General features: G+C 47.8%; 1 protein-coding gene across 1 annotated transcript in view; it reads right to left on the reverse strand.

Annotated features, from left to right (window-relative positions):
• Positions 1–339: 339 nt before the first annotated feature.
• Positions 340–16,706, reverse strand: part of LOC120050437 (pleckstrin homology-like domain family B member 2) — a 57,170-nt gene continuing 40,803 nt past the window's right edge. The window contains exons 8-18 of the mRNA XM_038997027.1: positions 10,388–10,567; positions 10,202–10,312; positions 9,822–9,911; positions 6,278–6,412; positions 6,027–6,117; positions 4,381–4,507; positions 3,962–4,052; positions 3,705–3,848; positions 3,349–3,568; positions 3,167–3,252; positions 340–1,886 (exon numbers count right to left, since the gene is read on the reverse strand). Coding sequence (XP_038852955.1) covers positions 1,746–1,886; positions 3,167–3,252; positions 3,349–3,568; positions 3,705–3,848; positions 3,962–4,052; positions 4,381–4,507; positions 6,027–6,117; positions 6,278–6,412; positions 9,822–9,911; positions 10,202–10,312; positions 10,388–10,567 — 1,416 coding nt within the window. The 3' untranslated portion in view covers positions 340–1,745. The remainder of the gene's footprint in view (positions 1,887–3,166; positions 3,253–3,348; positions 3,569–3,704; positions 3,849–3,961; positions 4,053–4,380; positions 4,508–6,026; positions 6,118–6,277; positions 6,413–9,821; positions 9,912–10,201; positions 10,313–10,387; positions 10,568–16,706) is intronic.

Raw genomic sequence — 16,706 nt, forward strand, 5'->3', positions numbered from 1 at the left:
ACTCCCTGAAACCCAAAAGAGCTCGTTACATTTGAATGCTTAACAGGACAGGAAAATAGTCAAATTCATGCACTTATCAAGAGAACATCCCTGGTCATCCCTACTGCCTCTGATCTGGCAGACTCACTAAATACACATGCTTAGTTTGTAAATTATGTCTGAGTATTTATTTAAAACCAAATACTTTTACTCTAGTATTTTACTGGGTGACTTTCACTTTTACTTGAGTCATTGTCTATTAAGGTATCTTTACTTTTACTCAAGTATGAAAATTCAATACTATTTCCACCACTGATTCTCTCTGACCCCCCCCCCCCCCCCCACACACACACTCTCCCTGAGCCCATGCCCCAGACAGATAGAACAAACACTAGCAGAGTTACAGCACCCCTCATTCTGAAATGGACTACATCATTTCTGCAGAGATTCCATGTGGCACAGTCCCTTCTTTATATACAGTAAGAATTGTGAGCCATTGCATGATAATTTAACATGTGTTACTGACATGAAAAAACAAAATCATCAAAAACTTGCTAATGCCAACTGAACAGCAAACAGTGCCAAAGATGATGTCATAGCAGGTGTCATTTATCTGATGTTCTCTCAGACCGCTTTAGGTTGAAGGTCTCGAATTCCCACAGTAATCGAGTGTGAACACAATGTGCCTTTACACCTGAGAGAGGACCAGAAATCAGTCTGAATCCAGGACACGATCACCCTCTAGTGGTTCTCATTTAATACTGCTGGTTCCGAGCACATGGCTCCTCTGTGAAAACCAGAATCTTTGCGTTCAACAAATCAATACCGTATGATAATTCTCTTTTTAAGAAAAATGACCAAACACTTTTCAAGGCACAATATGTTCTTGCTTAATTTTTCTGTATGCAAAAATAAAGACACATGGATTGATAATCAATAGCATAAATACAATATAATAAAACTACATGATAAAATCAGCCAATGATATCATTCAAATGTTTTCAAGTTTTTTTTTTATGGTTAAGAAGCACATTAATGCCCAATACCGCATCAACCCCTGGCTAGCCGGACCCCAGACACTCCATGCAGAGATGATTTGACCTCTGGCTACACTGGAGGACACAAGGGCTGAGTAAATATCAGTAACTTGATCCCTATACAACCAGGAAGTTTAATGACTGTTCTGTTTTGCTTGTTTACTACAGCACATCATGTTGCTATCAGTGAAGACTGCTGAGGTGAGGACGGCTCATAATATGTCACCAACCTACTGTGGTTGCTATGTACATTGCTAGTTAATCAACGACCAATCACTTTTTCAACATAATGAAGCATAAATACACTGGCCAAAAGAGAGGATCTAGTCCTGGCCCCAGAACCGCACGCTGGTCGTATCCTTCCACTCTGGCCGAAGCACCACTCTTTACAGCGTCAACTGGATGTGTCCCTCTACCCTGGCCACATCACACCTTCTACACCATTAACTGAGTGTGTCCCTCCACCCTGGCTGCATCACACCTTCTACACCATGAACTGAGTGTATCCCTCCACCCTGGCCACATCACACCTTCTACACCATGAACTGAGTGTATCCCTCCACCCTGAACACATCACACCTTCTACACCATGAACTGAGTGTATCCCTCCACCCTGGCCACATCACACCTTCTACACCATGAACTGAGTGTATCCCTCCACCCTGAACACATCACACCTTCTACACCATGAACTGAGTGTATCCCTCCACCCTGGCCACATCACACCTTCTACACCATGAACTGAGTGTATCCCTCGGCCCCGGTGACGATAACGTCTATCCAGATCCTCATGGCCTCAGGAGAGGGGGCCAGCAAGTAGTAGATCCTGTCATGAGTCTTCACACTGAACGTCAGACATGGGTTAGGACTCTGGAGAGAGAGAGGGGCAGGGGTTAGGACTCTGGAGAGAGAGAGGGGCACGGGTTAGGCCTCTGGAGAGAGAGAGGGGCACGGGTTAGGACTCTGGAGAGAGAGAGGGGCACGGGTTAGGACTCTGGAGAGAGAGAGGGGCACGGGTTAGGACTCTGGAGAGAGAGAGGGGCACGGGTTAGGCCTCTGGAGAGAGAGAGGGGCACGGGTTAGGCCTCTGGAGAGAGAGAGGGGCACGGGTTAGGCCTCTGGAGAGAGAGAGGGGCACGGGTTAGGACTCTGGAGAGAGAGAGGGGCACGGGTTAGGACTCTGGAGAGAGAGAGGGGCACGGGTTAGGACTCTGGAGAGAGAGAGGGGCAGGGGTTAGGACTCTGGAGAGAGAGAGGGGCAGGGGTTAGGACTCTGGAGAGAGAGGGGCAGGGGTTAGGACTCTGGAGAGAGAGGGGCAGGGGTTAGGACTCTGGAGAGAGAGGGGCAGGGGTTAGGACTCTGGAGAGAGAGGGGCAGGGGTTAGGACTCTGGAGAGAGAGGGGCAGGGGTTAGGACTCTGGAGAGAGAGAGGGGCACGGGTTAGGACTCTGGAGAGAGAGCGGCAGGGGTTAGGACTCTGAAGAGAGAGCGGCAGGGGTTAGGACTCTGGAGAGAGAGAGGGGCACGAGTTAGGACTCTGGAGAGAGAGAGGGGCACGAGTTAGGACTCTGGAGAGAGAGAGGGGCACGGGTTAGGACTCTGGAGAGAGAGAGGGGCACGGGTTAGGACTCTGGAGAGAGAGAGGGGCACGGGTTAGGACTCTGGAGAGAGAGAGGGGCACGGGTTAGGACTCTGGAGAGAGAGAGGGGCACGGGTTAGGACTCTGGAGAGAGAGAGGGGCACGGGTTAGGACTCTGGAGAGAGAGAGGGGCACGGGTTAGGACTCTGGAGAGAGAGAGGGGCACGGGTTAGGACTCTGGAGAGAGAGAGGGGCACGGGTTAGGACTCTGGAGAGAGAGAGGGGCACGGGTTAGGACTCTGGAGAGAGAGAGGGGCAGGGGTTAGGACTCTGGAGAGAGAGGGGCAGGGGTTAGGACTCTGGAGAGAGAGGGGCACGGGTTAGGACTCTGGAGAGAGAGAGAGGCAGGGGTTAGGACTCTGGAGAGAGAGGGGCAGGGGTTAGGACTCTGGAGGGGGGAGAGAGGGGCACGGAAGGAGGGGAAGAGTAAGGTGAGAGATAAAGTTGAACCATTTTGAAAAGGCCGACCTAGATCAGAATAAATAGACTCACTATCAGAGCAACATGTACCTTGTGTGCCTTCTTTAAGTGGTCGTAGTAAACTTCTTCTATGGCTTGAAAATAGATGACACCTTTCAGCTTGGCCTCGTGCTTGTCTGCAGCACATACAAAACACACACAGAGTTGTTGTTAACACACACATCAGAAAAGTGTGCGTTATTGACACTCCACGGTCACCATCCAGTGTTTACCTGAGAAGTAGGAGAGTGTTCGCCGGTCGCGGTCGAAGACGAACCAGCGTTTCTTCCAGGTCTTGATCTTTCTCCCCATCTTGACCAGGAATCCTCGACAAATCTTCTCCGTGAGGGACAGGTGGAAACACGTGTCAGCGCTGTGGCCCGCTGACTCTATATGGGCCCTCAGGTCAAAATCATCCTTACGCACCGGCAGGTAGCGCGTCAGAGGACGGGACTGATGGGACAGGGGTTAAAGGTTACCCAAATGTTCACCAACCCTATAATCCTGGAGAGCTACTGTTTTCTCTTGACCTTTGAATATCATTTTCTTTCGCTCGCTCTCTCTCTCTTTTTCCGTCTCTCTCTCTTACCTGTGCTCTCTGTTTCTCCCGTAGTTTCACCTCCCTATCAATGAGTTTCTGTCGTCTGTTGGTCTCCTCCTGCAGTCGTTTCTCCAGATGCACCCTCCTCCTCTCCTCCTCCAGAGCCTGTTTGCGCGACTCCATCTCTTGCTCCTGCTCCAGACACAACACACACTTAACACATCTCGGAGTTCTGTCTGTGTGTGTGTCTGTGTGTGTGTGTGTGTGTGTGTGTGTGTGTGTGTGTGTGTGTGTGTGTGTGTTACCTTGTGTTCTATGAGGCGGTTCTTCTCTTCCTGGGCCTGTCTCAGTAGATGCTCCATCTCCTCCAGTCTGGTCACATTAGACGTGCTGGCACTGCAACACACACAAACACATTCTACCGTCTGGGAACGATGCAGCACAAGACTTGTTCTTCCCATGGAACACACACAAAGACATACAGAGCCTTCAGAAAGTATTCACACCCCTGACTTTTCCCACATGTTGTTGTGTTACAGCCTGAATTTAACATGGGTTGAACTGAGATGGTGTCACTGGCCTAATGGTGAAGATGGACACTTTCAATAACAAATCTTTATGTATCCTCCCTCTCTGTCACACACACACACACACACACACACACACACACACACACACACACACACACACACACACACACACCCCCCCCCCCCCCCCCCCCTACCAGGAGACATTGTCAGGTGAGCAGACAGAGACGCTGGTGTCCATGGAGTCCAAGCTGTCCATGCTCATGGTGTCGTAGGCCTGGCCGTTGTCACTGTCCAGGTACATGTTGGACCGGGTGACCTGACCTGGACCACCCAGGGTCAGAAAGCACGGACAGTATAGTGAGAGAAAGAGGGAATGAGAGAGAGCTCCACAGGTACAGTGTTTATTACCTATGTTAATTGATGTGTAATAATCCGTTACCTGTGTTTGACCCTCCACGCGCTGAGCGCTGTTCTCCATGACCGCTCCCCGTCTCAGGGGCCACAGTCTGACTGGACGCTACAGACCGCTGCCCCTCCCTCTGATCACACAGACCAGCCACAGTTAAACCGGTAAAAATAAATAACCACAACCGAAAGTTCCTCATAACAAAATCCAGACATATATTGTCCAAAAAAATAAAGCCACAACTTCATGGGCCACAAAACACAGCAGGTGAACAAGTCCAACCGGAGCAAATCATAGACCACACACCAGTGGACCTCCACCCTGACTGTCACTATGACAGGAATAATACACTAGTGGACCTCCACCCTGACTGTCACTATGACAGGAATAATACGCCAGTGGACCTCCACCCTGACTGTCACTAAGACAGGAATAATACGCCAGTGGACCTCCACCCTGACTGTCACTAAGACAGGAATAATACACTAGTGGACCTCCACCCTAACTGTCACTATGACAGGAACAACACACCAGTGGACCTCCACCCTGACTGTCACTATGACAGGAATAATACGCCAGTGGACCTCCACCCTGACTGTCACTAAGACAGGAATAATACACTAGTGGACCTCCACCCTAACTGTCACTATGACAGGAATAATACACCAGTGGACCTCCACCCTGACGGTCACTATGACAGGAATAATACACCAGTGGACCTCCACCCTGACTGTCACTATGACAGGAATAATACACCAGTGGACCTCCACCCTGACTGTCACTATGACAGGAATAATACACCAGTGGACCTCCACCCTGACTGTCACTATGACAGGAATAATACACCAGTGGACCTCCACCCTGACTGTCACTATGACAGGAATAATACACCAGTGGACCTCCACCCTGACTGACACTAAGACAGGAATAATACACTAGTGGACCTCCACCCTGACTGTCACTATGACAGGAATAATACACCAGTGGACCTCCACCCTGACTGTCACTATGACAGGAATAACACACCATATAGTTCTAGAGTTGGGTACAGGAAAGACACACACACACACAGAGATGGCGAGTCGACACATAGGCACACACAGAGACACACACACACACACGCAGGAACCCTGATACCATCAGGCAAGAGGGCCAGAGACACCTGGCCCATAGGACAGGCTTCAATCTCAACACACACACACACACATTTTCCGTTGGGTACTGGGACCTACTGCTTCACAACAGCAGAAAGCATCCTCAACTATCTCCACAAACAAATAAAATATCATGCTCCTATCTACCCATCAGACACACAATCTGAGGATCCATCCTATGTGTTGAAGCCTTATAATGTAAACTGTGTTACTGTACAGTATCTAGTCCAGAGGATCACCGGTGGTGTGACAGACTGTGTGTGTGTGTGTGTGTCCTCACCCTTGTGCAGACGGCGTGTATCTGTATTGCTGGAGACAGACATGGCCCTTGGTAGAACACTGACACAGCTACAACTCTGCACCGGGGGCTGCTGGGATTGTGGAAGACCAGCGAGTGGGAGATTAAAGGGGATGGTGTGTGTGTGCGTGTGTGTGTGTGTGTGCATGAGTGTGTGCATGCGCGTGCGTGTGTGTGTGTGTGGTGTGTGTGGCCGCGGTGTGTGTGTGTGTGTGTGTGTGGTGTGTGTGTACCTTGTTAAGCATGCTGTGTCCCAGTGTAACACAGCTGAACTGAGGGGTGACAGTGGTCTTCTTCCTGGGTAACATGTCACTCAGGTGGGCCCCGCCTTCTTTCACTGACCTCCTCTCCTCCAGCGAACGGAAGTGCTGAACATGCACATACAATATTCAGAATCACACAACACACACACAGCTTTCACCTGCCTGTTGTGGTAGTGGTTATTTACAGGTAGAGGAGGAGGAGAGTCAGGGAGGGGAGGGGGTCACGATAGGTTGCCATGTCCTCCGGCCAATGAACAGAAGGGGTATTGGTGAGAGGGGGGCGGCAGGGCGAGGAAGAAGGCCAGTCAACAGGAGAGGAGGGGCGGCAGGGCGAGGAAGAAGGCCAGTCAACAGGAGAGGAGGGGCGGCAGGGCGAGGAAGAAGGCCAGTCAACAGGAGAGGAGGGGCGGCAGGGCGTAAAGAGGATGAGAGGAACACCATCAGAGAAAGGGAACTAGGGCTGACCCGATTTATAGTCGACTGGTCGAATGTTTGGTCCATAACCTGTTGGTCGACAGAGATTTCCTTCGTCGAGCAGTAGCAAAAACAAATAAATATCATGGTGTACAAGACACCTGTCTGATTGGCTCCTGTCTGAGTGGACTGATCGATTGTGGAGGCCGTGGGGATGGAACACTCCATCACTCTAAGACGTGCTACTGAAATTGTGTATGGTTAAAGACAATGGTTCAACAGTAATAAAAATCATATTATTGTATAACAAATGTTCTTTCTCCCACGTTTGATAGCGGTCGCTGTCTGCGGTTCTGAAACACCAGTGTGCTGTTGAATTGGTGTCTTTTCCTAGACCATGTTGCTATGTGCATAATAGCTAAGTTAACCAGCATATTGGTGTTGAGAACAATGTGGATGCAACACTTCACTCTCCTTCTTGGTCATTGTCCTGTTGAAAAACAAATGATAGTCCCACTAAGCGCAAAACAGATGGGACGGCTGCAGAATGCTGTGGTAGCCATGCTGGTAAAGTGTGCCTTGAATTCTAAATAAATCACTGACAGTGTCACCAGCAAAGCACCATCACACCTCCTCCTCCATGCTTCACGGTGGGAACCACACCTGTGAAGATCATCCGTTCACCTACTCTGCGTCTCACAAAGACACGGCGGTTGGAACACAAAATCTCAAATTGCTCGTGTTTCTTGGCCCAAGCAAGTCTCTTCTTCTTATTGGTGTCCTTTAGGAGTGGTTTCTTTTCAGCAATTTGACCATGAAGGCCTGATTCAGTCTCCTCTGAACAGTTGATGTTGAGATGTGTCTGTAACTTGAACTCTAAAGTGTTTATTTGGGCTGCAATCTGAGGTGCAGTTATTTTAATGAACTTATCCTCTGCAGCAGAGGTAACTCTGGGTCTTCCTTTCCTGTGGTGGTCCTCATGAGAGCCAGTTTCATCATAGCGCTTGATGGTTTTTGCGACTGCACTTGAAGAAACGTTCAAAGTTCTTGAAATTTTACGGATTGACTGACCTTCATGTCTTAAAGTAATGATGGACTGTCGTTTCTCTTTGCTTATTTGAGCTGTTCTTGCCATAATAAGGACTTGGTCTTTTACCAAATAGGGCTATCTTCTCTATACCACCCTACCTTGTCACAAAATATTTACATTTTACATTTTAGTCATTTAGCAGACGCTCTTATCCAGAGCGACTTACAGTAGAGTGCATACATTTTATTACATTTTACATACTGAGACAAGGATATCCCTACCGGCCAAACCCTCCCTAACCCGGACGACGCTATGCCAATTGTGCGTCGCCCCACGGACCTCCCGGTTGCGGCCGGCTGCGACAGAGCCTGGGCGCGAACCCAGCCCAGCCTGGGCGCGAACCCAGAGACTCTGGTGGCGCAGCTAGCACTGCGATGCAGTGCCCTTGACCACTGCGCCACCCGGGAGGTTGTCTGATTGGCTCAAATACTGATTGGCTCAAACACATTAAGGAAAGAAATTCCACAAATTAACTTTTAACAAGGCACACCTGTTAATTGAAATGCATTCCAGGTGACTACCTCATGAAGCAGGTTGAGAAAATGCCAAGAGCATGCAAAGCTGTCATCAAGGCAAAGGGAGGCTACTTTGAAGAATCTTTGAAGAACAATTTTTTGGTTACTACATGATTCCATGTGTTATTTCATAGTTTTGATGTCTTCACTATTATTCTACAATGTAGAAAATAGTAAAATTAAAGAAAAACCCTTGAATGAGTAGGTGTGTCCAAAATTTTTCACTGGTACTGTATATCGAAAAATACACGTTTAAACATTTCAACCAATCGATTGGTCGAAAGAACATACTTTTTTTGTTGTTGTCGGGGACAGCCCTACAGCGAACAAAATATAAATCAAGAAGAATAGAAAGGCAATAGTGTCATCCACCTCCAAACTACCCTCGCTCAAACACACACACACACACACACACACACACACACCACACACCACACACCACACACACACACACACACACACACACACACACACACCAACTGAATGCACTCAGACCCCTTACACACACCTCATCATCCTCTGGTTTGTGGGTGATGTCATCAGGGGAGGGAATATGCTCAGGATCAGGGGAGGGATTGGCCAGAACAGGGGTGGGACTAGGGTCCCCCCCCCCCCAGCTGAGAATAAAGTTCATAGATCTCACTGACTGTGACATAGCCCTGGAAAATACCATCAGGGAAACAGGGGGGGAGAGAATGAGAGGGTAGAGGGGAAGATGAGAGGGGGACAAAAGTGGTGATAGACAGAAGGGAGGAGGTGGAGATTGAAAGAGGGGAAAAGAATAAGAGGAATTGAGAGAGAGAACGAGAGAGATTGAGCCATGTTCAAACTTGTTGTTAGTTTGGTTAGTGAACCTCTAGCATCAGAGGCAGAGCTGTACTGTTATGCAGGTTAAGCATCTTCCATTATTTTCTCATTGACATTGAATGCTAAACATAAACAATAGGAACAGGCCTGTTTGTTACCAGTGCAATGTGTTATTATCACTGTATAAATGAAAGATGAGAGAAGGAGGAAGTGTTTCTAAAATGGCCTCTACAAAGTGCTTCTTAAAACCTCATGATATACCAGAACTTCCCTCGGACATGCACATCATTTCAACGGATAGAATAGCAGATCCAATGTATTTTTACCGCGATGCTGGCTGCCCATTTCCTCAAAACGAAAACAAATGCCCTGGGTCGGCCAGTGGCCCTGTTTCGCCTATCGCGGATCTCAGCTTTAAATGACAAGGATGGAGGGAGGACGTGGTACCTTAGCGTTCTTTATGGCAAGAGAGGAAAGGAGGATTGAGAGGACCAGCAGGTCAGCAGGAAGGATAAGAGAAGAAAGAGAGGAAGGGGCGTGGTCACGGGACTGGTCGCTAGAAGACCGTCACACGTCAGCCAGCAACGCCGTATCCTAGGGGACAGGAGAAGGAGAAAAGAGAGGAGACTGAGGCGAGGGGGACAATCGGCGGGAATGGAGACGGTTGCTAGGCAACAGTCAAACATACCTCCTTGAGACTGATAGGACTGAGAGGGAAGTGCCGCCCTCCTGTGAGGTCAGCATACTTCCTCTCCAGAGAGGCATGGTTCTCTTTCTCCTGAGGGAGAGAGAGAGAGAGAGACAGAGAGAGAGAGAGACAGAGAGAGACAGAGCGAGAGAGAGAGACAGAGACAGACAGAGAGCGAGCGAGAGAGCGACCGAGAGAGCGAGAGACAGAGAGAGACAGAGAGAGAGAGAGAGAGAGAGACAGAGAGAGAGAGAGCGAGAGCGAGAGAGAGCAAGTGAGAAAGAGAGAGAGAGCGCAAGTGAGAGAGAGACTTTAAAATGCAAGTAGGACTGAAATCAAACACACACAAACGTACACATACACAAACCATGCGTTCATACCCTCTGCAGCATCATCTGCAGGTTGGTCCTCTCCTTCAGAAAGCTATCCTTCTCTCGCTGAGCCTGCTGGGTAATCAGGTCCGCCTGCTTCTTCAGGGTCACCAGCCTCTCCTGGGAACACACACAGTTTAACACACACACACACAAAGTTCAACACACACATACTCTAACACAAACACACCGTACCTTGCGTGTGACGGTGCTGAGTTGATAGTCAGTGATCTCTCTGACAAGGTGTTGTGTGCTTGTCTCCTTCTCCTCATCATGACGCCTCTCTTTCTCCTCATCATGACGCCTCTCTCTCTCCATCTGCTGGTCCTCCAGGTCCTTAAAACACTTCGTCTCAGCCTCCAGCACCTCAGAGTTCTGACACACACACACACACATTTTGTCAGATTGTGTTGTAACATCTTGGCTGTTCCTATGTGTACACTGTTTACTCCCTATTTTGTGCATGAGGGAGAGATCATTCAGTCACACATACAACCAAATCAAGGCATGCTCTCACCAAACATGCTATAAACCATGTTTCCTCATCCTGTCAAAAAACAGCTACTACCCATCAGCAGGCAGAGAGTCTGTGGAGCTGAAGGACATGATGTGACCCATCCTGAAACTGACTGACAGGAGAAGAGGAGGAAATGGAGGAGGAAGAGGGAGACAAGTAGAGATAATCCTGTAGGCAAATGAGAGGAGGAGGACCTAGAGGAGAAGCAGGGGTGAACAGGTAGGAGCAGGTGTGTGTGTGTGTGTGTGTGTGTGTGTGTGTGTGTGTGTGTGTGTGTGTGTGTGTGTGTGTGTGTGTGTGTGTGTGTGTGTGTGTGTGTGTGTGTGTGTGTGTGTGTGTGTGTCAACGGAAGTTGTTAATTTTAGCAGGAAGAGTGTGTGTACTGACCCAGCTCACACCCACCCTGAGACAGCTGCTCTACCCTAGTCCTCTCAGTCTGTAGACACCCATCCTGAGACAGCTGCTCTAGCCTAGTCCTCAGTCTGCAGAGACACCCACCTTGAGACAGCTGCTCTAGCCTAGTCCTCTCAGTCTGCAGAGACACACACCCTGAGACAGCTGCTCTAGCCTAGTCCTCAGTCTGCAGACACCCACCCTGAGACAGCTGCTCTAGCCTAGTCCTCTCAGTCTGCAGACACCCACCCTGAGACAGCTGCTCTAGCCTAGTCCTCTCAGTCTGCAGACACCTACCCTGAAACAGCTGCTCTAGCCTAGTCCTCTCAGTATGCAGAGACACCCACCCTGAGACAGCTGCTCTAGCCTAGTCCTCAGTCTGCAGACACCCACCCTGAGACAGCTGCTCTAGCCTAGTCCTCTCAGTCTGCAGAGACACCCACCCTGAGACAGCTGCTCTAGCCTAGTCCTCAGTCTGCAGAGACACCCACCCTGAGACAGCTGCTCTAGCCTAGTCCTCTCAGTCTACAGAGACACCTACCCTGAGACAGCTGCTCTAGCCTAGTCCTCTCAGTCTGCAGAGACACCCACCCTGAGACAGCTGCTCTAGCCTAGTCCTCTCAGTCTGCAGAGACACCCACCCTGAGACAGCTGCTCTAGCCTAGTCCTCTCAGTCTGCAGAGACACCCACCCTGAGACAGCTGCTCTAGCCTAGTCCTCTCAGTCTGCAGACACCCACCCTGAGACAGCTGCTCTAGCCTAGTCCTCTCAGTCTACAGAGACACCTACCCTGAGACAGCTGCTCTAGCCTAGTCCTCTCAGTCTGCAGAGACACCCACCCTGAGACAGCTGCTCTAGCCTAGTCCTCTCAGTCTGCAGAGACACACACCCTGAGACAGCTGCTCTAGCCTAGTCCTCTCAGTCTGCAGACACCCACCCTGAGACAGCTGCTCTAGCCTAGTCCTCTCAGTCTGCAGACACCCACCCTGAGACAGCTGCTCTACCCTAGTCCTCTCAGTCTGCAGAGACACCCACCCTGAGACAGCTGCTCTAGCCTAGTCCTCAGTCTGCAGAGACACCCACCCTGAGACAGCTGCTCTAGCCTAGTCCTCAGTCTGCAGAGACACCCACCCTGAGACAGCTGCTCTAGCCTAGTCCTCTCAGTCTGCAGAGGCACACACCCTGAGACAGCTGCTCTAGCCTAGTCCTCAGTCTGCAGAGACACCCACCCTGAGACAGCTGCTCTAGCCTAGTCCTCAGTCTGCAGAGACACCCACCCTGAGACAGCTGCTCTAGCCTAGTCCTCTCAGTCTGCAGAGACACCTACCCCGAGACAGCTGCTCTAGCCTAGTCCTCAGTCTGCAGAGACACCCACCCTGAGACAGCTGCTCTAGCCTAGTCCTCTCAGTCTGCAGAGAAACACACCTGGCATACTCATAAGCACACACACACACAGTGGAGGACACACAGTGGAGGACACACAGCACACACAGATGAACAACAAGCACACACATAGACAACAATACACACACAACCACGGATGAACGACAAGCATGTGCATACGCCTAGGTACAAACACACAGGACAGAGAGGGAGAGAGCCGGATATAGCGTTCATGGGAGAAGGGAAGCAGAGTTAATACAGTTTTACAGTGATCTGGAGAGCTGGATGGAGGGATGGACTAGAGGGCAGGGAAGACCGGGAGGACTGATACAATGGTTGGTTGGGGGTGATGAGAGTTATTATGAGAGGGAAAGAGGTTTTCAACACAGCAGAAACAGGCTATCTGACCAGACACAGCAGAAACAGGCTATCTGACCAGACACAGCAGAAACAGGCTATCTGACCAGACACAGCAGAAACAGGCTATCTGACCAGACACAGCAGAAACAGGCTATCTGACCAGACACAGCAGAAACAGGCTATCTGACCAGACACAGCAGAAACAGGCTATCTGACCAGACACAGCAGAAACAGGCTATCTGACCAGACACAGCAGAAACAGGCTATCTGACCAGACACAGCAGAAACAGGCTATCTGACCAGACACAGCAGAAACAGGCTAGCTGCTCTTCTTCTCATCAGACCTGCAAACACCAAATCTTATTAAGTCTTATTCTCCCTCCGTCTCCTCTTATTCTCCCTCCGTCTCCTCTTATTCTCCCTCCGTCTCCTCTTATTCTCCCTCCGTCTCCTCTTATTCTCCCTCCGTCTCCTCCTATTCTCCCTCCGTCTCCTCTTATTCTCCCTCCGTCCCCTCTTATTCTCCCTCCGTCTCCTCTTATTCGCCCTCCGTCTCATTGGGCGTGTAGTTAAATTCTCATATATCTGCCAGCTGTAGGGTTAATGGAAGTCTCCGGAACAGGCCTGAACACAACCCAGAGAGGGTGCGAACACACACACTTTCTACCGTCCATCCAACCCCACCTCATTCTCTTGTCATTGATCCTTTAGTCGAACCTCACTTTAACACACCCCCACACCCCTGTGTGTGTGATAAGACAGGGCAGTGAACGCTACTTATTTTTATTTATTTTTTATTTAACCTTTATTTAACTAGGCAAGTCAGTTAAGACCAAATTGTTATTTACAATGACGGCCTACCAAAAGGCAAAAGGCCTCCTGCAGGGACGGGGGCTGGGATTTAAAATAATTATAATTCAAAATAAATTACGTATAAATATAGTACAAAACACACATCACGACAAGAGAGACAACACCACACTACATAAAGAGATACAACACTACATAAAGAGATACAACACTACATAAAGAGATACAACACTACATAAAGAGATACAACACTACATAAAGAGATACAACACTACATAAAGAGATACAACACTACATAAAGAGATACAACACTACATAAAGAGAGACAACACAACACTACATAAAGAGATACAACACTACATAAAGAGAGACAACACAACACTACATAAAGAGATACAACACTACATAAAGAGATACAACACTACATAAAGAGATACAACACTACATAAAGAGATACAACACTACATAAAGAGATACAACACTACATAAAGACAGACAACACAACACTACATAAAGACAGACAACACAACACTACATAAAGACAGACAACACAACACTACATAAAGAGATACAACACCACATAAAGAGATACAACACTACATAAAGAGATACAACACCACATAAAGAGATACAACACTACATAAAGAGATACAACACCACATAAAGAGATACAACACTACATAAAGAGATACAACACTACATAAAGAGAGACCTAAGACAACAGCATGGCAGCAACACATGACAACACCACACTACATAAAGAGATACAACACCACATAAAGAGATACAACACTACATAAAGAGAGACAACACTACATAAAGAGATACAACACTACATAAAGAGATACAACACTACATAAAGAGATACAACACTACATAAAGAGATACAACACTACATAAAGAGATACAACACTACATAAAGAGAGACCTAAGACAACAGCATGGCAGCAACACATGACAACACCACACTACATAAAGAGATACAACACCACATAAAGAGATACAACACTACATAAAGAGAGACAACACTACATAAAGAGATGCAACACTACATAAAGAGATACAACACTACATAAAGAGATACAACACTACATAAAGAGAGACCTAAGACAACAGCATGGCAGCAACACATGACAACACCACACTACATAAAGAGATACAACACTACATAAAGAGATACAACACTACATAAAGAGAGACAACACAACACTACATAAAGAGATACAACACTACATAAAGAGATACAACACTACATAAAGAGATACAACACTACATAAAGAGATACAACACTACATAAAGAGAGACCTAAGACAACAGCATGGCAGCAACACATGACAACACCACACTACATAAAGACAGACCTAAGACAACAGCATGGCAGCAACACATGACAACACAACACTACATAAAGACAGACCTAAGACAACAGCATGGCAGCAACACATGACAACACAACACTACATAAAGACAGACCTAAGACAACAGCATGGCAGCAACACATGACAACACAACACTACATAAAGACAGACCTAAGACAACAGCATGGCAGCAACACATGACAACACAACACTACATAAAGACAGACCTAAGACAACAGCATGGCAGCAACACATGACAACACAACACCACATAAAGAGAGACCTAAGACAACAGCATGGCAGCAACACATGACAACACAACACTACATAAAGAGAGACCTAAGACAACAGCATGGCAGCAACACATGACAACACAGCATGGTAGCAACACAACATGACAACAACATGGTAGCAACACAACATGGTAGCAGCACAAAACATGGTACAAACATTATTGGGCACAGACAACAGCACAAAGGGCAAGGAGGTAGAGACAACAATACATCACGCGAAGCAGCCACAACTGTCAGTGTTCATGATTGAGTAAATAAAACTGTCCAGTTTGAGTGTTTGTTGCAGCTCGTTCCAGTCGCTTGCTGCAGCGAACTGAAAAGACGAGCGACCCAGGGATGTGTGTGCTTTCGGGACCTTAACAGAATGTGACTGGCAGAACGGGTGTTGTATGTGGAGGATGAGGGCTGCAGTAGGTATCTCAGATAGGGTGGAGTGAGACCTAAGAGGGTTTTATAAATAAGCATCAACCAGTGGGTCTTGCGACGGTTGCGAGTATAGAGTGCAGTGATGTGTCCTATAAGGAGCATTGGTGGAAAATATGATGACCGAATGGTACAGAACATCTAGCTGCTCGAGAGCACTCTTACCTGCTGATCTATAAATTATGTCTCTGTAATCTAGCATGGGTAGGATGGTCATCTGAATCAGGGTTAATTTGGCAGCTGGGGTGAAAGAGGAGCGATTACAATAAGAGGAAATAAAGTCTAGATTTAACTTTAGCCTGCAGCTTTGATATGTGCTGAGAGAAGGACAGTGCACCGTCTAGCCATACTCCCAAGTACTTGTATGAGGTGACTACCTCAAGCTCTAAACCCTCAGAGGTAGTAATCACACCTGTGGGGAGAGGGGCATTCTTCTTACCAAACCACATGACCTTGTTGTGAATTACCAGCTGTATATTTGGACCGGAGACAGCATGACAGGGATTTACACATACCAAGTCATCTAGTCACATGCCAATCAATGTACTGTATATGTATGTGTTCAGCTTGATATGTAATGTGAGCCACATATTATCATGCACACAGTGGTGTAAAAAATACTTTAAAGTACTACCTAAGTAGTTTTTTGGGTTATCTGTACTTTAATATTTATATTTGACAACGTTTACTTTTACTTCACTACATTCCTAAAGAAAATGATGTACTTTTTACTCCATACATTTTTCCTGACACCCAAAAGTACATTACATTTTGAATGCTTAGCAGGACAGGAAAATGGTCTAATTCACACACAAGAGAACATCCCTGGTCATCCCTACTGCCTCTGATCTGGTGGACTCACTAAACAGAGAACATCCCTGGTCATCCCTACTGCATCTGATCTGGTGGACTCATTAAACACAGAACATCCCTGGTCATCCCTACTGCCTCTGATCTGGCGGACTCACTAAACACAG

This window comes from Salvelinus namaycush, chromosome 7 (assembly GCF_016432855.1).
Source record: "Salvelinus namaycush isolate Seneca chromosome 7, SaNama_1.0, whole genome shotgun sequence".
NCBI lineage: Eukaryota > Metazoa > Chordata > Actinopteri > Salmoniformes > Salmonidae > Salvelinus > Salvelinus namaycush.